Source organism: Chelon labrosus (genome assembly GCF_963514085.1).
Source record: "Chelon labrosus genome assembly, chromosome: 8".
NCBI lineage: Eukaryota > Metazoa > Chordata > Actinopteri > Mugiliformes > Mugilidae > Chelon > Chelon labrosus.
In genome coordinates, this window is record NC_140358.1 from 9,761,533 (window position 1) to 9,783,903 (window position 22,371).

Sequence of the window (22,371 nt, forward strand, 5' to 3'; positions counted from 1 at the left end):
CGAGTGTGTGACGTGTATCAAAGTGCACTCAACATATCCGCACGTTTTCTTCGGAAAATGCGCGTGAATGATAACGCCAAGATGGATGACATTTTCATTACACCTGCGGGTGCAGTTCCTGTCAATACTTTCAGTCCAGTGAGACACGTCATTACTGCACTGTTGTTTTTTAAGTGTCAAGTAAGAGAGGGAAATTTGCATATTTATTTTTTCCGATAGATATGTTAGAAAGACAGCTGATTACCATCTTGGAGTTGAACTTATGATAATGAATAAATTAAGAATAGAGGGAAGAGGAGGGAACTCATTTCAGTTCAGCTACAGGTTAAATAATAAAAGCTACAAGATACAGTTGATATTATGGATGATGTGTAGCTAGAAGTGTGTTAAATACGGGTCAAAAATATGATCCTTCTGTCTTCCCTGGCTCTCAGTTCTAACAACTCACAAGGCCAGGCAACCTCAACCATAAGAAATAAGGACATCACAAAGGCAGTGTTTTGCCATCCTTTCTCTCATTGCCTTCGTAATTCTATCTGTAAATCTCCTTCACATCACAAGCGGTGAAGCGACATAAGCTTCAGTTTGGTCATCTTTCTGTCTTATCAGAAGACTCACCCTGCTAGTGATGTCGCAGTACCTTTGGACACCGCTCTTTGGATTCAGTGCTGAATTGACATTTCATCTGAGGACCTTGGTCCTCCCTCTCTCCCACTCTCAGCCCAAGCAGCATTATTAAAATTCTGTAGGAGGGAAAAACAAGCAGAAACAATGTAGCAGTAATTACTGTTTGAAGTCGGTGTGTACTGTAGCTTAGTCCCTGTTTTTAAGCCTGCAGCACCTTCTCCAGGTGGTTTTCAGGTGGTTTTGCTGTGCATTATTGCATCTACCATACCCATAAACTTCATCATATCTGCCTGAACTACTGACGTTGTTTAAAACATTCCTTTTTCTTTTTTTTTTTTATCAGGATGCTCTCTGCTGTTTAACTCAGTAGACATGACTTAGCTCTCATGATTGGAGCTGTCAGGTTGTCACTTGTTGGCAAAAGAGTGTATTCAGCCAATACTATCATTTAATGTAGGGCAAACAGAGCAAAGCTTTCTTGCACAGGTAGTAGAAGATGAATTTCCTTTGCACATTAATGTCCAAATGGGTCCTGATTTCTACATAATTATCTGCTTAAATCTAGTGTAAGGTATCTGCTTGATATTTGTCATGCCTTGTAGGTCTTTCACACTGTACTGATAGTAACAACCTGACATAGTTTTAGGAACTCGGAGCAGAATGTGGAGCAGTTACAGTAGAAATGAGCTCCACAAACTTTGCTCTTGTGTGATCAGAATTCCCTGCAACAAAAAGATTCAAGCAAAAAGTTCAGTATAGTTTCTCCATAACCTTGACAGGCTCTGACCAGCCGTGCTCAAGCATGTTGAATAGTTCATTGAAAATAGTTTCAAATTTGCAAATTTGGCTTTCCAAATGCAAAATGTGTTGCATCAAGCTTTCACTTTGTTGCATTATAGAAGGATGCAAGTAGAGCAGCTGCTGGTTCTTATCAATGTAACACTGAACTTAGCTTTCTCATTTATGTTAATGAAGCAGAGGAAAAAAATTTCTCTTGCTGGTTACACCAGTATGCGTCTGGAACTATGTGAATGAAAGACAGTATTTTTTATTTCTTTCCACTTACAGTCAATGTATTTGCAGATTTAAATAAAACTAAAAAAAAACACCATATTGAACCATTTAACTGACAGACTTCAATTTTTGATTCTACTGATCTTATACAAATTCAGATGTCTGCTACCAAACCTCCTTCATCAACACACACGTACATACAGTATAAACACACACTCCCGTGCTTACGCAGACAGTTACACAAAAATGAAGCTTTTCCCACAAGAATTTGGAGGTAAGGGGAGGTTGGTGAATTAAAGGCAATGCACTATGAAACAAGGGAGACGAGGTACACTGCAATATTTATGTGCACTTTGACAAAAGTTAGCTTTTAATACGTTGTGAGAGGGATGGAGCGCCTGAGAAAAGGCCAGTCAGACGTTGACGTCAGCATGCTGTGGAAACTTTGACAAGCCAGCCACCATTATGGGGGCTGAAGAGCTTGATCTTTGGTGCAGAGCTGCTGTAGCTGTGACCCAGAACCTGAACTGTGATGAAGCCCACCTCCTACACTTCCCTTAAAAGCCTCCACTCAGCTTCTCTGTTGTTCTTTATCTTTGTGTTGCGTTCACAGGCTGAATCTGCTCTTATTGTTTCAACATGGTGGTCCTCTCTGAAATGCTGGATTCGGAGTCCTCTGCCAACGCAGATTTTTGCTCATCAAGTGGTTTACTCATTACTGCAGTTTGGCTTCCACTATGCAATGTATACGGAGGCTTTTGTACAGTGTTACAGGTGCAGTAGCCTGAAGCTGCAGATCCTGTGTGTGGAGGTGTGTGTCCTGCTGGAAGCCAAGGCTGCCATGCCCCTGTGATCCATATGGTCATTGTCAGAGGCCCTGCCAGGGCTCAGCCCCATATCAGCTCGCCTGTTCCCCTCTCTGGCTCTCACTGCCAACCAGGGGAGGAGAGCAGAGAAGAAAGGAGAAGGGAGGGGAATGTTGTTTGTTTGCTTGCTTGCCTGCTTTGTTTTATTTAGGGGGGGTTTTGCTTATCACAGTGAAGACTGGCCTAGAAATGTGACTGTGCTGTGCAGGGCAGACCGGACTTCTGAATCAGCAATGGAAGCATCAGATTTGCAGTGAGAGAGTAAACACAGGCCCTTTGATGGAATGATGTGGCATTTAAAATGCTGTACCACTGTAGTTGTTAATGAAAAGAATCACATATCGCGATACGCTGCACGTAAAGCTTTTATTTCGAAATCCTAGACTTCTCTTAAGCAAGAATGTGCTAGCATCCTCAGCGAAGTACACCAGTTACATCACCCACATGCTGCCATGGAATACGTGTATGTCCAATCAATATCAGTGAAGAGCTAGTCCCTAAGCCTTCTGACTCCTCTTCATTTTTGTGGGGGTGTGTGGGTGCTTTCAACAGTGCTTGTGCTTTTATTGCTTTTATTCAAGCGTCACATCAGCTGTTATTTTGGTAACTCTTCACAATAAGGTGCACAAAATCCTGAGTAGTCAGTACCAAAGAACTCGACGTTAACTGCTTAAATAGAAATAAAAACTATTTGGTAATTTCAAAGACTTGAAACTCAGTCACTATATATAGTAGAAGAAGAGCATGCTGCTGGATATTAGATATTTGTGATCATCTGAATTTCTTTTAGTAAACTGTCAAATAGTTGCCAGGGTCAGTGTTTACCCCGAAGGTAGATGGAGCTATGTCTTTATTTAAAACAGAATAAACCTCGTGTTCGTCATTTGTTGCAGAAGAAACTCACATTAGCCTGTTGTCCTGATGAATTTGTTATGTTCATCAGTACACCAACATCCTACAATCGCCTCGCCTCTCTTCTCTAAAAGAATTGCGGTTTTCATTCACTAATTATTTCCACTCGGTTCTATTTTGCCGTTTTGATTTTGTGTTAAGACGCCGTCACACTTCCTGCTCTGATGTTTCACATTAAAAGCCTTCTTGTGGGCTCAAAAGGCTTTTAATTTGAAACATCTGCAGGAAGTGTTGAGTTCAGTTTAAAGTAATTTAATGATGCTTGAAGAATGCTGAGCTAAATCTGCTTCTTTTTTTTTACTTGATGGCTGCTGCTTAATTAGAAATTATTGATTTGTTCTTCGCTGACAACTACTCAGGGTTTTTGGTACTTTCAGGCTACATTTTATTATATGCGCTCTTAAAACTGACGTTGGCTAAGTAGTTTAAGTCCTGCTTTACAGGAAATTATATGAATTCCAATCAGTGACTAGCTACTAAACATTTCTTCTTCTGTCTTCCATTTTCTGGGAACATGTGTGAATCTGTGTGTGTGGAGGACATTTGGCGAAGCAGTGCATTTCTTACCATGTGTAGCTGCTCGGAGTGCCATCTCTGTCTAATGCATTATCCAAGCAGCCCTTCAGCCATTTGGTCTGGCCTCTCATTTTTGTGTGTGTGTTGTTTTTTTTTCAGTGTTCTTCATTACTATCATCCCCCTCCTGTCTTCCACGGCCCTTCTCCTCCTCCGCTCTTTCTTTTCTTCATACATAGTACAAATCAAAGGCTTCATTTTGGGGTGTAGAGAAGTACTCGGAGAGTATGCAGCAGCATCAGACATCTCTGGACCTGTGATTTAGTTTGATAAGTGATACTTGTTTTCAGTGCTTTAGAATAATAGCACATTAAAATCTCATTCGTTACTTAAATCTCACTGATCTTGTCTGGTTGAATGCCACAATAACTGAGCCACAGTATATCCATCTCTGTATTCTTATAGGAACATTTTAAATACTTTATGATTTGATTTGTGATTTATGATAACTAACATATGTTATAAAACTGTCCACAGGGCCACAGGGTTTTTTGTCCCATTTTACAATTATATGATATGGAGTGAAACAAACTAATACCAGAATATCTTATATTTTGTCCCATATATTAGAAATTATGTTTGTTATTAATATTTTATCGCAAAAAAGAAAAAAATAACCAAATGAAGCAGCAGAATCTTTTAATAAATCTTAATGTGACTAAATTTGTCTTGCATCATTTGATATTTTTTTCTTATGTAGTTGCCTTCTGAGGTAGCCAAATGTCTTTCTGATTGATGGACTATATTGGTCAGCTTTAATCACTTTAACAGCCCTGATAGATGTGTCCAGTCTGGACTAACGTATACATACAGTACATAAACTGGATTAATGGTATTTCTAGTGACTTGTTTTAAGATGTGCTCAAGACAAACCCCAAATTTAGCAGTGGATGATCTCAATTTTATTATTTTAAACCTATTTTAAAGTAACAGTTAGGAGCTCAAGTGCTTGTTGGTCTGTGCTTCTTTGCACTGCAGCTCTGAATCACTGCATATATCGATATATAGTGACAGTGAACACTTTTTGAGTTCATAGCAGTTAAATATTATATATGGTGCATTGTGTATGTGATTAGTTATGCTATGTGATTAGTATAGACGTGCGATAACATACGTTTGGCTCAAATAGACTTCCTGTTTTTCCTCCCACTTAGATGACAGCTAACGTTGTGCAGACCCATGTCTGTTGTATGTACACAGAACCACAGATGGGCTTTAAACATGTTCCTCCATTTATTATCAGGCATTTCTATCAGGGAAAATCGACTCGATCTACCCTCTGAGTTTAGGAACAAACAAAAACACACATCTCAATCTCAGAGACAAAGAGAGAAGGATCAAGAAAGTGCGTGTCCTCGGATCATTACGGACATAAACAATACAAGCAATCCCAGCTTAATATCATACATTTTATTACACCGCTGGTAGAACATCCTTTGCTTGGATTAGATTTTTATGGATTTATTACTTTTTGTTTCTCGCAGTGGTGTGTCTTTGCATTTCTGTTGCTATTTCCTCAGAATGTAACACAACCTTTCCCAGTACGAGCCACATCCAAATTGTCTCTCTTGACCTTGCGTAGATTAAATTGAAGTATACTGTCGAGAAATATAGACAACATCCAGACCCAGCTGTAGTGGTTGTTGCTTTGTATGAAAGTATCCACAGTGTGTTTCTGATTGCCTTCTTGTCCACACGCGGCACAGACCAATTTCTTATATCTGCATCAAACCCACTCAAATGAATCCATGCTTCATGTTCATGTCAGTCAGACCAGTTAGTTCAGCTCCAAACCAGATTCTCATTTACAGTGACAACAAAGTAAATGATAAACACCTGCATCGGCATTATTATAGTCTGGTGAGATGAGATGCTAGATTATTATATAAGTATGTTGAAATACATATTTGCACTTCTGCACAACAACTTAATTCAGCTGATGTGATTGTTTTTTCGATCAGTCAAAATTGACTAGCAGCGTAACTGTAACAAACCCTCTGACTGTCACCATCTTGGTAGCGCCTGACTCCACCCAACTCCAGGGTAATTCAAAAATGGTCAAAGAAGTACAGCATCAAAGGCACATCAGTGGAGCTATGACAAGCGGGTGATGCCAAGGCAGACAGCTATCGACTTGTTGCTGAAAGTGGCCGCGCCCTTAATTATGTCTAACTTTAAGCCTTGATACCATTTGAACAGGTGGGTTGTAAAAGAAAATGTCCCCGTACTGTTGTCATGAATGGGGAAATGAACTATAGAGACTGAAATAGTTTTTCTTGCAAGTCTATAAATGTGTTAATTTTTGCTCCAAATATTAAAATTTAGTGAACGGCGGTTTTCAACACTAATTCACTTTTCTGCCCAAAGGCTGAAGTTTGAAGCTAATGCTTTAATGTTTCCTCAATCCTCCATCTAAATCTTATTTTTATATAAAGGAGAACAAAACATACAGTACATTGCATGATCATGGTGGATGTTTTATTCTGTGATGAATGCATTTTTGTAAATCTAAGGTTCAAACCTATGTCTCTATTCTGAGATTACCTTAATTTGCGAAGTTAATAACCTATTACATATACAGATAAATGTTTTATCTCAGTTCTAAGATAAAATATAAACTCCATAGTGAATATAAAATCCTGAATGACCCTATAGTGAGGATTTTACAAAAATATTTAGCACAATGCTGTAAAAAGATATTAAATGTACAGTTTGTAATAGATCACAACTACTGAGTACTGTATGACACTCGCTACCATCATTGGAACCTAATCAGGACCTGTTTTTGTTTTATTGTCACTCATCACAACTATAGATGAGGCATTTGACAAAATTTGATACTACTCTTCCCCCTTCTCTCCCACAACTGTGAAACTTGATGCTTTTGTGCTTGAAGACATAATATAGTATAATATAAATAATATAATAATATAATATTCTATTTTTTTAAACAAGTCTGCTTTTCCTGTTTTAGTTGCCTAAGCTGAAGTCACGCACACTGAGACGTGTGAGGAAAGAACAACGCAGGCATATTGTGTTTTAATGTGTTGTACACGGCAGCTGGAAATAAGTCAGAGCGCATTTTCATGACGTTCTAGTTTCTGCCTCAGATTGTTGGGATAGACTAGCAGGATGTTGTTACCTGAATCAGTTAATAAGCACATGAAAAGTGAACATCAGACCTTATATTGTAATGTTAGTTTGCAGCAATCGACCAACAATTATGGTGAAGCAACTAAATAAGATGAGTACAACTTATGGATTCATAGGAGGTTTTTTACCTTATTTTCACTGAAGATGTTTCCCATTTCAGAAAGTATGATGTTTTATACTATACTCGGATTATAGGATGCTGAGGAGGATGATTGTGTATACAAAGCAAAGCACTTTGGCACACAAACCATTATTTTTGTCCTTCACTATTTGCGAGCAATTAGAAACTTAAGGTTTGAGACTTTTATTTTGGTTAAATATCTTTCGCTGGCCTTAAGTGCTTCGAGGTGTCCAAACACTTGTGAAATGTAAAAAAAAATAGTCGTGACATTTTGGGGAAATAAACATATTTGCAGTCTTGCCAAGAGTTAACTGAGAAGATCTTGGTGTAGCTTAGCAGGAGATACAGGACATAGAAGCTAACTAGAGTTTGTCCAGAAGTTGAAAATGTGTCCACAGTCCTGTCTCACTAATCACCACTAAGACATTTAGCCTTGTTTAAAAATGAAGAAGAAATCCTTAATTACACTTTAGTAGCCAGGTAGTGGAAATCATAGAGAACACAAAAAGGAATACTTGGTGAATATTATGCAAATTGTTCAGCATAAACATTTAGTATTGTCTGTGAAGATCTTGCAGATACATTAAATGCACACATTTTGTTGTTAAAATGTACACAATCCATTCAACTATATGATACCTAAAAAAACATCAGCTGATTCAGATGAGTTCAGTATGGACGTAGATTCATCACACTGATTTTTCGTGTGTCATAAAAAGGCTCAGTCCTGTGTTGAGAATATCGAGGAAAGCAGCAACGCCGAGCCCTACCCGGCTGTGAACCAGCGAGTGTCTTTTATGGTGTGTCGGTTTTCGGCTGTGATGATGCAAGCGGGGACGGGATGCACGGGAGGGAGATTTGGAGCGGAGAAGGGCAGAGAGGAAGGGATGGGAAGCGGGAAAAAGGAGGTGAAGAAGTGAGAGGTGTGGCGTAAAGAAAGGGACGAGTCAGTGAAGAAGAGGAACGAGCTAGGGAGAGAGATGGGGGGAGGGAGGGAAAGCGTAGAGGAGCCTGTGCTCAGACACAGCCCTGTGTGTTGCCATGGTGCAGGCTCAGTCGGAGCTGCACAGTAGCTTCGCTGCTCAGCTAGCTAATTACCACAGACTGCAATGTTGATAAGCAGACGACCAAAGGCTTCTGGTTTTCATCGTCACGTTGGCACAATGTACGAGTCAAGGAACAGATCTTTTGTATATAGGTAGAACATAATTTGTGATCACATAAGGTGCAACAACTATAAGAAATGAAGGTGCTATAGGTATGTGGTGAACAGCATTATCGAACATTGTAGTGGTGCTCTGCTGTGTCAGCCGTGCCACTTGTGCAATATTAAGAGCTCTTCTAGCTCAGAGCCTCATTGTCCATAGACTGACGTTGCTTGCTGAGAGCCTGCAGATCCTGATCAGCCTGCTTATAAAACCCAATATGGGCCATTGTGGATTAATATTCACCATTAAAATTTCCAATTATGTAATCAGCCAAATCCAAGCCCTGCATATGTTCACTGGAATATCTCAGCAGGCCAGAATGAGGCAGGGGAGGAGACGTGGAGTCTGAATGATGACGCAGCACCAGTCCATGCAGCCAGAATGTTTCTGTTGAAATGAAATCTGTTTGTGTAGATGAAATTCAGCCACTCAGTCATTTATTGTACTTAACGGAAATCGAGATGTAGTTGTTTTGGTCTATTTAAAGCAGCTTAACATAAGAAATTAGGTGTGTCTTTCTGTTCATGAAATCAAATATTCCTGTTTCCTGTTTTCTTGTTACAGCAGTGATTTAATTAGTGGACAAACTGTCTGTGATTATGTAATAAAAGACTGAATCTAATAGCTGATCCTGTGGAACACAGTGAAATTAAAATTCTGCTTTAATCTCGTGGCGTTTGTTTTCTTACGAGAAACAGCGGCTTTAAATTATAGTTTGTTCTAAGATGCGTTGAGGGTGAAGAACAGCTTAATGCACATTATTATATTACAAATTCACCAAAAATATTGTTTTATAGAGTCAGAGTTTAGATCTGACCAACAGTCCAAAGAATAAACAGTAATTATGATTAAAATACTCGCATTTTAGAAGTAGTTTTGTGCTAAATATGAAGAAAAACTATCTGGGAACCCATCAGCTCCCGTGTGATGACTGTCGTGACGGCCGTGACCAATGTTTCTGGGTTCTGGTGCAGTCAGATAACCACTGACATGTAATCATCTCTGCTCCGTGCTTACAGTAGGGCAGGGTATCGCTACTGATTTCCTGAATCGATTCCAAATCACAAGATCACAATTCGATTTGATTCATCTAGAGATATTTCTGTTTCAAAACAAATGGCTTCAGAGATTTGTCGTATTTTCCACAATATTTTACCTCTTGTTGGGTTTGGATTTTTCCAGCTCTTCTCTGTCGTCATACTTTTTAAAGCCCAAATGCTTCCCCACATTAGCTCTGAGACATGACAGTACTCTCCAGTTCTAGCTTCTGTCGTGTTTTGTATCTCCCTCACACGAGGACTAATGTCGTTGCGCGGTCCCGTGGGACTAGTTATGCGAAACCAGTCTTGCGAGACGGCTGCGAGAGGACGAGAGGATGCAGGAAATAGCGTATATTTAAAAAAATCGATCCAAGGATTTTATGAATTGATATCTGATTTTTTTGATTCAAATTGTGTGCATTTTAGCTCAAGGCTCAAGATGGTTTAAATAACTGGTGATTATAAATTGGTTGTAGGTGTGCACGTGAGTGTGAATGGAATAGGTTCCACCCCACCACAACCCTCTAGAGGATAACCGATTACAGATAATGAATGAATGAACAGAAAACAATTGTTTATCTTCATTTTGTTTTAGACATCCATAGGTTTTGTCGTTGTATTCTGTCCAAGAGATCACATATGTGCTTTGACAGCCAGCTGCTAACAACTTCTTTCCTCACAGGAATCCTTCTTAAATGTCTTTGAGCATTAAAGGTCTTCAGATCAGTGTATCATATTCTCAGTCCAATAAGATGCCTGCTCTGATCTTGGCACGTTCTTTAGGGGACAGAGAGCCTTGACTGAACACACCTGAAGGTAGGCAGAGAGAAAAAAAAAAGACAAATCTGGACCCTCGACAGGAGGCAGATTGATTTGGCAATCACCAAAGTGCTACAAACGTTTAAGACAATGCCCTGTTTTTTCCCCCCTCTGCCATTTGGCGCTAAATACATCAGCATATGGATAAATGTGCTCATGTTTTCATAACTACGAGAGGGAAACAAGAGACACGGCTCTTGTTTTTGTTGCCTCGTCCGTTGTCCTACTTAATGTAATTCTTCATCACTTCCAACACCTACACTTGTTGTGAGCCAAAACTCAGGAAGGGGTAGTGAATGGAGATATGCGAGTGTGTGGGCGTTCCCTAGTGGAGCTTATAGAAGAGGATGAAACTTCAACCATGACAGGAGGATAGCTCCTCTATAGCTGTACAGAGACAGGCCGAGTCAGACATTTTTCATTGGCCTTTGGGTCAAAGTTAGCCTTGTTATGTCCCCCATATTATTTTTACAGTGGATCTCTAGGTACTGCATATGCTCTCTAGTTTTATGACTGTGTCGTAATTTGTATATACAAACCTTTGCCATGTATTGTAGTCCGACATTACACACATTACAGCCACATCTAAGGAATTAGAAAATATTAGGCTTTGTGACGAAAATCTTGTGCAGGTAAAGGAAATAAGAGAAAAACTGAATCTTCTTTTTCTAGTAAATTGCTCTGGAGGGATCATTGTGGCTCTGGGGGAGAGTGTTCAAAACATCAGTGGGACCATGAAGCAGACTCACAGTCCAATGTTCCCAATTAAAAGGGGAAAAAGTCTGAAATTGGAAGGGTCTTATTGCAGCTCAGAAGATTGTGTTCTCGGGTGATCAAGAAAGGAATGAGGCAAATGAGGATGAGAAAAGTGAATCAGAGCAGGGTGCTCCCATTGAAAAAAAAAAAAAACAACTGAGAACCACGGCCCATCAGGTGTGTTTTGTAGTAAATGTGGATCCCTGTTTGTTGCTGCAAGGTAGTTTTCTGAAAGTTCTTCTAGTTGATAAGTTTGGGCTGTAGTTAGAGATTGGAGCGGGATGGAGGCAAAAAGAGGCAGTTGAGGATTATTTCAATGGATAGTTGACTAGTCTCATGTCTGTCAGTACTTCCTACCACTTCTGACACGCATGTTGGTTGATTACTTACAAACAAATGTAAAAATGACAGGTCACCCACTCCAATATAACTCCTCGTAAACAGCTAAATTCTGTCTTTAAACTTACAGTCTTTTCTAGAGATTAAACCAATTAGATATAATATTTTAATTAATGGTCTTATAAATTCAGATTTTTGGCAGAACCAGGCCTGCTAGTCATTATTCTACGATAAGCTAACTGTGTGCTCTGTCCTTTCAGTTGATCCTCAAATTATGTATGTAATACAGTAAGGTCTGTAGACACAGTAGTTTTAAAAATTGTAATCACACTCGTATATCTTAAAACCAGTTTAATTTGTAATGCCTAAAATCCTAACTCAAAGAGCTATAACAACCTCTGTCTTTAGATAGTCAGTTAAAATATATTCTGCATCTTTAACTCCTAACTACCTCATCCACTCATGCAAGCGTACTTTTATACAGGTTTCTAATCTGTGAATGTCCGTATTATGATATGTCTAACCTTCTCGTGTCAGACAAAAGCTGTTACCTCAGCAACTCCATCAGCATCTTTGTGCCTTGCACAGAGAAAATAAAAAGTACCATACACACGCACACAAACGAATTAATTTACTTTAATGTGAACAAAAGAAAATCCTCAAATCAGAGCAGAAGAGTAATACACTCATGTGAACTGAGGAGGCAGCGTGACAGTGGTGAAAGCATCAAAATGGCAGCTCTGAGTTGTGTGTGGTTGTGCACTGTCACCGGTACTTAGCTGAGGATCCAAAACACCAGAGAGGGACAAGCTTAGCGGCTCTTTCAGCTTAGCAACAAAGGGTAGCAACTAGTCGAGAGCAGTGAGCTAACATGCTGCAGTGACCTCTGATGTAGGGGAAGAAGTGGGGGCGGCATTATGTGAAGCATACTGATGACACTCACACATGACAGGCTTCCTCTAGTGTGGAGCCTCGCCACAGCACATGTGGTACCTTTCACTGAGCCGTTATTTTGTGATTGAGTGCCGGTGATCACCAGGCTGAAGTAAACTGGCAGTACAGTAACTGTACGATGCAACTGGATAAGGAATCTGTGATGATTACTGACTGTTTATATCTTTAGCCCGACAGTCGGCTGTTGCCATGAGGGGGAGCACCTGCAATTCTGTCACACTCATTAGCAGCAACATTTGAATGGCAAGGATGACTCAATCAGAGAAACAACACTGAGACATCACTTGTAATGCTGCTCTATATACATGTACAGTACTTCATAGCAAGGAATAATGAGGAACCATGTAGGCAGTATATTTTAATAAATAAATGAACAGATTAAAGGCATTAATAGGGTGAGTCAGATGATTGAAACTATTTAACATGCATTCTCTGCTCTCAGCTTTTTGACTGGGTAATTGTCCAGTTGTATTGTTCGGTTTTCTTCCTTCAGGTTTGCCACAAGTTAAATTTATTCATTCATTCATTCATCTTCTGTAACCGTTTGTCCTGTGAAGGCTCGCAGGGGGCTGGGGCCTATCCCTATCCCCCTGAACAGGTTGCCAGTCTATCGCAGGGCCAAATAGTAGTCATAGTAGCCGGATAGTCATAGTATAATAGGTTACATTTGGGTCAGCACACAGTGAACGCAAATTAATTAGCATAGCCAACACAACTAAAATAGTTTTCCCAAGGATATTTTATGATGTCTGCTTAAATCACTCTTAATCAAATGCACAAAAAAAATAACCAAAATGATCATGAGCTGAATTAACTACGTTTCAGTGTTATGCAATAAATGACTCAAAATTCATTCACTAATTCAGACTTTTAGTTTTTCATTCATAATGCTTGGAACTGAAGACTATTATCAGTAGAAGATGATGTTGATTGAAAGTCACAGGTGTTACTGCTCTAATAACATTAACAACGGTTCAGTTTTATGTGACACTGTGACACCGAGCCAGCATGAACAAATCAGCCATCATTAATGTTATTATTTACCACCTGTGCTTTTCCCACTGAGACACATCAAAATTCACACTTGCCACACGGTGTATATATGTCAGAGGCACACGGAAAGAGGGAGCCACTGTCAGGTTCAAAGCCAATCAGCAGACTTATAGAAGGCCCACTCGTGCAACACTGTTATGAATATTCGTTACACTAAGTACTTTTCCCTGTGTGGCTGCACTTGTGAAGGTCAAACTAGCCAGCTCTCATTTGGAGCTGCTCAACATGACAGCGAGGTAAGCCAGAGCATGCTTTTGTAATATTACATAAGGATGAGGAGGGAGCGCTGCTGACAGCTGTGACAGGCTATTAATTATAGTTTCATAGATGTGCGTCGTGGTGTGTGTTGGGAGGGTTTCGAATGGGGAGGGCAGCATAGTCAAAATGCTCAATCACAGCCATCAAATCAGAAAACTTTGAGCTTTAATGGGACCGTTTAACGGGCGAACTAATTAATTTCCTCATTGAAATAAATGCCTGAATTCAACTGGCATTGTAGACGCAGAGACGGAGCAGTTGACCTTTACCGCTATGGGATTTTCTTTATTACATCTCGTTATTCCGCCTTTGTCCCTGACATTGAGTTTTGACGGTGTCTGCGAGTAAAACATCATTCGCTGTCATGTGTTCATCCTTCTCAGATCTATCCATCTGTCACTTCTTCTCTCACCTTGCTTCTTTCCTTCGCTCTTCCCCCTGGCACAGGGGATACAGCGTGAATGAGATGTTGGGTGCATGGTAATTGAGTAGGTATTGATTGGACTGCAGCGTGGCCTACGAGAGGCCAATGAGAACCAGAGGATCAGAGCAGCGCCACTGACTGCGCACCTCTCATCCTACATTCTGCAAGAAAACATAAACGCAGTGCCGCTAGAGGCATCTATGTTTTTAGGTAACATAAGAACATCATAGCCTTGATTTCCTGCCTGTTATTAGCTCCGTCTTCAAGCCCAGTAAGAGACTCCTTCACCATTGGCTGCATCATTTGACTGACTTGGTGCATCATCTGAGAGGGGTTGACTGTCATATTTCAATGCAATGTCACCACAGGAGACTGAGCTCCCGTGTCAGGACGTCTTGGTGAGATAGGAACTGATATGGAAATGTTTGCTCAGGAGGAAAGGTTTATTGCCGTGTCAGCATTTCTTCGCTGTGGCCGACCCTCTTGTTCATCTTCTCCCATCTACCTATGAGGGGTTGAAAACACAATTCTGACAGGTCTATATGCTGCAGGAAAGAGCACCGTGTTCAATTGGTATTTTCTTGATGACCATATTTTCTGCCATTTGTTTGCCACAGTAGTAACATGAATTAAAAAGAAACAGCGTGCTACCATATTTAGGCCTTTAATTAAAGAACAGAATGTTCTATGTTTTGGGAGGTATCCTTACTTGCCTTCTTGCAGAGAGTTAGGTGAGATTATTTGCACCATCTGTATAGTACATATTAAGCTACCCCCAGCAGCCAGCTAAATTAGCTTGACATAAAGACTGAAAACAAGAAGAAACGACTAGCTTGGCGCTCTTCAAAGGTAACAAATTTCCCCCATAAAGCAGCAAATTGGAAAAGAAAGAAAATCAGTTTTAATTAATTTTTGAATCTTTCCTCTTAGCTCTAGCCAAGGAAGCATGATGTGGATGATCAAGGGTACATCTGCCTGACAAACGCTGTGTTTTATTGCAAAATCAAAAATACTTGTCAGCTGACGCATGTGCGTGTCAAATGGTCATGGTTCTTTAAATACTTGTTACAGAGATTTTGAATAGTCACTTAAATCCATCCTCCTGACTCTGCTTGTGCTATAATTTTATTTTTGAACACTTCTCTCTTTTCATTCTCTCAAATCCATATGTGGTGATAGCACATGACACACACCTCAGTGTGTGTGTGTGAGATGTAGACAGGCAGCGCTGAAGGCAGTCAGGCACATCCAACCTATGGCAGGCATGTGTGAGCACAGAGCCGCATAAACTGCAGTGAGGTAACAGTGAGATCCCTGAGAGGCGAAGCACGGGGAGGTGGCTAAGCAGGCTTTCTGGCCAATACTGTGCGAGTACTGGTTACCATGGGAACACATTGATTATTTAACAATTTGGATGATGTCTGTGTCCTGCACTTGCAATGTTCACTGGGAGTCTTTGTAGCTTCACTGTCCCGTGGGTCTGCAGCCAAGTGAGTGCCGTGTGGTGCATTGCCACCAGGACATGATATGCTTACACAGTGATGCTGAGAGACAAGAGACAGACACACAATCTCAAATGGCTGAAGAGTAAGATGATAGATTGATGAATAAGAAACTATTATGAACAGATGGGTGAATGAACCTTGGGAGTGAGAGAAAGAAAGCACTGTAGCGAGTGAGTTTTCATCACTCCTGGTGGTCAGTGGGGACTCGTTGTAATGATCTCATGCTGGGGAAGCAGTCTGGACTTGTTGTCATTGTGTGTACATGAGGTCTTTGTGTCTAGTATGCTCACTTGTTTCCATATCAGAACCCATTTGAAGGCCAAAACTACTTTGCATTGCACAAAACCTTTAATAATTCATGTTTTGAATTAAATGGCAATATCTGCCATATCTCATAGGTCCCATATGTATACCTGAAAGACTGATGGTTAAGTCTTCTGGGGAAACATGTAATAAACATGTGAATGATGTCTGGATATATTATCTGGATATGGAAAATAAGAAATAAGGAATAAAAGGTGTAAATTCTCAGGGAATGCATTGTGATCTGATCAGATGGCTTGTATGTGTATATATATATATTACGACTGGATCTCAGCCACCTGTACATTTCATCTATCTGCCATGCCCATTGTATAATGAAAAAAACAACAAAAGGCTAACTTTACTCCCGTGCTGCTAACTAGTAAGTATTTATTTTTGGAAAAAGAGACATAACTGACTTCCTCTCGTTCATGGCATTGATTTCTTTGATCTGGAAAATCCATTGTACTTGCAGAGGGCTATTGATTGAAACTCATGATCCAGGTAATAAATCTGGGCACAGATCAAAGAAGCTGTAAACGAAGATGTCATGTCACCTTCTCCTTGAGGGCTAGTTCAGGTCAAGTGATGTGTTTTCTTTGTCAAATAGCTGGTTTTTATGGCTCTGTATGCTAATCGTTGCTGCATTTGAGTTTTTTTTCCTTTAAAGAGCTGATATTAGTGTTTTTCCTTTCCAAAGACCTTGTCTGTGCAGCGCAGGCATACTAATTAATATTTCATGCTGAGTGGCCATCTGTTGGGGCCTTATCTTTGGTTGTTCCAAGATTTTACCAAGTTCGAAACGAGACCCAAGTCCTCATCAAGTTTGATTGAAGTCCAGGTCTCCAGGCTCAAGTCTGCAGCTCTGGCACTGTACCACATCTGTAATCGAATCTCTTGAAGTTCTCTGACCCACATTCACCTGCAACACACTGACAGACATTCCCATCCACTCTTGGACTGACATCAGTTTGTAAGAGACCGTTTTTATTTCTTTTTTTTTTCCTCCTGCGGTAGGAGAATCCAGATTCTGCCAGATTCTGCGAGTCAGTGTTCGTCTTCTGTCTTTCCTCTATTCACTAAAGTTCAGACGGAGCTGCATGCTACCTTCATTACGTGATACAAACTTCAGTGGTGACCAGATGTCATCGTCTTTGATCAGCTGTCTTTTTTCTTGTGCATGAGGTGGCAGCAGGTCATCCACAGTCCCAAAGAGGGAGCGGTAATCCAGTCTAATTGGAAGTTACCTGAGTTAATTGCTAACTAAACAAACTCATGTCGAGATTACTCGAATTGAGATTATCTTCCAATATTCTTTTTGGTTGCTTGTTATGTGAAATTCAGATAGAGGGATTATGCAGAGCTCCCAGGCCAGGATAATACTGCTGTTTTTTTACAACTGATGGGCTTATTGTGTTTCAGCTCGACTTGTAGGTTCAGTGATCCCATTGGGTAGCATTGGCCCGCTATGATACTTACAATAAGCACCGCAGGCATAACAGGTGTGTTTTGTCACATGTGGTCACAGTAGTGGATTCAATAGCTTAGTCTGTCAGTCACCAAGGGGACAACTGTAGCTGATGTATTCCCCTGTGTTGCCCTCAGGGTGTGTTTCATCACTTCTTGCTGCATTGACTTTGGTTTTCATTCACAAGAGACCGTGGCTATCATGGCTGCCGTGGATTAAAAATAGTACAGATGCTTTCGCCATTAAAATCTCCGATGGATTTTGGACGTGAGTCGAGATCTAAGATGAAGGGGAGGGAAAAGTGCAACGCTTTTTGTAAAAAAAAAAAAAAATGTGCAAACACAAGCACAGACGTGAGCATCTGTTAGTCCATATGCAGATTACAATGAAGGCCCGATTATGCTGACTTGGGGAGGGGGGATTGCAGCCACAGCTGTCCAGAGTCACAGCGCATCACCACAGAGCGGAGCAGGTCAAAACCGCAGCTCTGGTTTATCTGGAGAGCAACCTTCATTACAAGGGACTGGACTCAGAGACGGGTGGTGGACTGGAGGAATGATCTACAGCTTGGGAGGTGCCGAATTTGTAGACAGAGGTTTTGCAGCTATATGGCATGTTGAAAAGTGTTTTATCTCTTCATGTAGTTTTGTTTCATCATTTTGTTTTATCGTTTATTGTAGTATAGTTTATTTTGATTTTATCTTACCAAATCCTAGATAATACTGAATCTCCTATCAGGATGTTTTATTTTATTGTCTAATTGTCCAATTCTGCAGTGAATCTACTACATCAGTGTTGCTGTATGTAGTTAAACATTACACAAGGAAATGTTGCAGTTCCCTTATACATTCATATCATAAATAGTGTGTAATATGTAAGGATTCAGGAGGAAGATCAGGATCATCAGCTTGAACATGACGGAGATGGGAGGGTGAGATTGAAGGAGTCGGGGGGGGGTGGTGGAGATAAAATAGACAGCTAGTGATTTTCTCCTCATTGTTGGACCTCAGGAAGTATAAGGTCCCCTAGCAGCGCTGTCAGCATCCCCTCACCCACACGACTCGATCAAATCAATGAGAAGTAGTCAGTCAGTGTGCTGGACTAAAGGACGGCCGCTGTGCCTCCTCCTCTGCTTCCACTCCGGCCGCTTTGCTTCTTCGGCTGAGAGAAACACCAGGTGGCACAAAAGAGCTGAGCCAGTTAATTGGACTGAACTTGATATATAGCACTTGATGTTGGATTTAATTTGCTTTCTAAATGCTGTTACTGACACTCTTGACGTTGATGTTTAACGTGTATTCTTAAAGAAAACTAAAATATAATGAGCCATTCCATATTTTACTTTCTCCAGCCCTCCTGTAACATCATTAAATGGCAGAGGAGACGTCAGTGTTCAGAATTATTAGACAACATTAACGAATCAAGGTTTAGCACTGCAACTGACAATTCTGTTCATCACTCATTTATCAGACGATTAGTTTTTCCTATTAAATATTTAGTATAAACGGTTAAAACACTAAAGGAGGCTCATCACAGTGCAGCATCTTCAGATTCGTTGTTGTTTCACGTAAAATACCTAGTAATATTTCTATAATAATATAATATAAGAAATATTTGACCATGGTCTGTGGACTAAACAAGTATATTAAACTGATGTTGTGCATACTGTAGGTGGAAGATAATAAATATATTTCCTTTTTACCAACCAGACATCCTGTAACACATATAACATATAATAATCAAAATTTCAAATGTATTACATTTACAACTGTATTAATCAGAAATAAGTAGTAATTTGATTTCAGCATACAATAAAAGGTCTCTGTTGGTTCAAAACACTAGATAAATCCTAAATTAGAGAATAAAACCTCGTTCCTTGTTATAGCCATATTTGCATAGGTCTGTGTAATTCTGTAAATATTAGCTTGTAAACAAATTGGTTACTAAATCCTAAAACCATGCATTTTCTATGTGATACTATGTGGTGTTAAGTTTCAAGTGTGTGAAATGAAAGTGGAAGTAGATGTGGGATAAGCGTTTTGTCCCAGCAGCTGCAACACAAGCCGGTTTGTTTTATGAGGCGACCGCAGGATGTCTGGCTGTGGCGGTTAATAAGCAGCAGTCTCGCTGCCCCAGTCCTCATTCTCAGTCCTCACACCTTTCAACACCCCCTCACCCCCCCACAGTCTCAGTCCCAAGGAGACTCACTGACTGTTCCTATGGCATCCGTTCACTTTTCTCCCGAGTGATAGTGTGTGTGTGTGTACCGCATTACGTCTGTGTGCTGCCAGCCTCGCTCACTGAGATAATGTGTATCTCTTCATATTCACAGGCCAACCCTCCCCCCATCATTGTCAACGCAGACTCACTAGATGCAGGCCCTTATGTAAGTATCTGTTCTCGCTGTCTGTACAGTATAGACCCCTCTCATTCACACTTCCTATGTGTCCGTGCATGAGCATGTTGGTATGTTTGTGTGTGTATGAAAAGGCCTCCTCCTGGTGGCAACATGCTGTTTGCCATGTGGACCGACATCCATTATCCTATTGACCCTGCCTGTTTGTAGGGAATGTGCATTCTGCGGTTGCACATGTAGCGTCACAGCCTTTATGTATCTTTCATTTAAACAAATCTGTAATTCACAGCGGTATTTTTAGATGCACACTATCTGATGAATGTATATTCTTTCTATTTTGTCGATAATGCTGTTCTCCACAGCGCTCTGTGTTCAGTCTTTATTTAGAGCCTTTTCTTCTGTATTTATAGTAAAGAATTATGGTGAAACATTTACATGCTTTTCATTTTTTTGTTCTGTATTTTAAGGAAATGACATCATGTGTGGTCAGTGATCTAACTAATGATTGTGTCTTTTTATTTTGGCAGGTAAATGGCAGTGATGGGATGTACAAATATGAAGAGATCATTTTAGAGCGGGTAAGCTTCTTCCACTTGCTTATTACATTTTTTCCACATCATACACATCCCTCATGGATTTTCTGCATCATGGATTTCTCCCCACTAGGTGGTAGTAAGCAGCTCAGTCGTTGCTCATCAAGCTTAAAGAACATGAATACCAAAGACAAATCTTACTTTCTGTACATTTATTTAGAATGATATGTTAAAGCATGTGTAAGTGAAGCTGTAGCTGTTGCGTCACCGCAATGAGAAACTCCTAAGTGTTATTTCTCATGTGAGTCTGAGCACAGAGTAACAGCAGTGAGGCATGGCTCTTTACATAATCCTGATGCACATGTCATCAGCAGACCCCAGAAATGTAAAGTGCTCTCCTGTTCAATTGTTCAGCAGGCACCACTGCACTTGTCAGTGGTGGTTCAGCCTGTAGTGGCAGAGCTATATGTTTCTGCTCTCATTATTCCTCCCACATATAGATGCACCTCCAGAACCCACGATAGATGCACAGTATCTCCCTGCCCCATCCACTCTAAGTGGCATTTCTCCATGGAGAAAGCTTAAATAAACTATGCAAAGTCACACTTTAAAAGGTCTGTGGGTGTGTAACATTTGGTGGTAAGGTCCCGTGTACTTCTCTCGTCTCCAGAGCAGCACACTGGGAGGCCTCAGCCTCCCTCTGTCCTAATTTGTTGCGACTGTTGCTCATTAATTATAGAAAATAATAAAGTGAAGTCTTTTCTCAGCTGTCTTGTTTGCTGCCTGTCTCTGTGGCCACTGCTGTCAGATGCAGCAGCGTGCCTGGACCCACTGGATCCAAATGGGTCCTCTGTCATCTCAGGGACAGGAACGGCAGGAGGTGCCAGTGTCTATCTCCTGCAGAGAGTGAGAAGCACTGTATCATGCAATCGAAATGATATTTCTGAACTCATAGTCACTTCACATCATAAATCCACTTTTCTGTGGACACAGAGCATTTCTAACACAGATGTCTGTCTGTGGGTTGATAGAATTCGTGTGACATTTACAATGAAGTGTCCTCTTCTAATGGAATAAATGGCGGTACCCTTTGTCACATGTGAGGACACATGTGAGGACACATGTGAGGACACATGTGTGTCCACGAAAGCAACATCAGAAAACATGGGAAATGCCTGCAGCAGTCTGCATCAATCACGTGATACCAATACACTTAAGACCCATATTATACCGACCTTGAGCCCATACTGGGTCCATTACTTATGTACATCTAAGTGCATGCATGTGTGTGTTGGTTGTACTGTACTGACAATGTCACTCATAACTTGTGTTCAGGGGAACTCTGGCCTGGGCTTTAGCATTGCTGGAGGAATAGACAATCCCCACATTCCTGATGATCCGGGGATCTTCATCACCAAGATTATCCCTGGAGGAGCAGCTGCTATGGATGGACGGCTGGGGTAAGCTCCCCTCTTTGCAATGTAACCTTCCTCCACACCCCCCTCCACTTCACCTCGTTCATTCGTTCTGCTCTTTCCGAGCTCCACTGCTCTCTCCATCCTCTCTCTGCTCTAACCTCTCTACTCTCATCTTTAACGTTCACCGACACTGTGTCCCGCCAGGCAGCGCCGTGTGGGAGGCGGTTTCTACAGCCCTCTGCCCCCAGGCTCTGTGTGCTTCCTCAAACTTATGATTCACTGGAAAACCAAAGCCTGAAACATGGAAAAATTATGATATAGAGTGCTTTTTTATGTGCTTTGGAGGTTTCTGATTATACTGACCTTGCTGAGTCTCCCTTCTTTTGAGCGGTGAATTAACTTCATAGGCAGTGTTGTGTGTATATATTCAATATACATATAAACCTTTTCTTTCACAGGGTCAACGACTGTGTGCTGCGTGTGAACGATGTCGACGTGTCTGAGGTGGTTCACAGCCGGGCGGTGGAAGCCCTGAAGGAGGCGGGGCCTGTGGTGCGACTGCTGGTCCGACGGAGGCAGGCACCACCTGAGACAATCCTGGAGGTCAATCTGCTGAAAGGGCCCAAAGGTCAGATACGTTTGTAGATATAGTATAGGTGAAGATTAGCAC

General features: G+C 40.8%; 1 protein-coding gene across 1 annotated transcript in view; it reads left to right on the forward strand.

Annotated features, from left to right (window-relative positions):
* The window catches only part of dlg3 (discs, large homolog 3), a 71,171-nt gene that overhangs the window by 21,992 nt on the left and 26,808 nt on the right, over positions 1-22,371 (forward strand). Inside the window, exons 4-7 of the mRNA XM_084550218.1 lie at positions 19,727-19,780; positions 20,278-20,328; positions 21,619-21,743; positions 22,160-22,329. Of these exons, the coding sequence (XP_084406344.1) occupies positions 19,727-19,780; positions 20,278-20,328; positions 21,619-21,743; positions 22,160-22,329 (400 nt within the window). The remainder of the gene's footprint in view (positions 1-19,726; positions 19,781-20,277; positions 20,329-21,618; positions 21,744-22,159; positions 22,330-22,371) is intronic.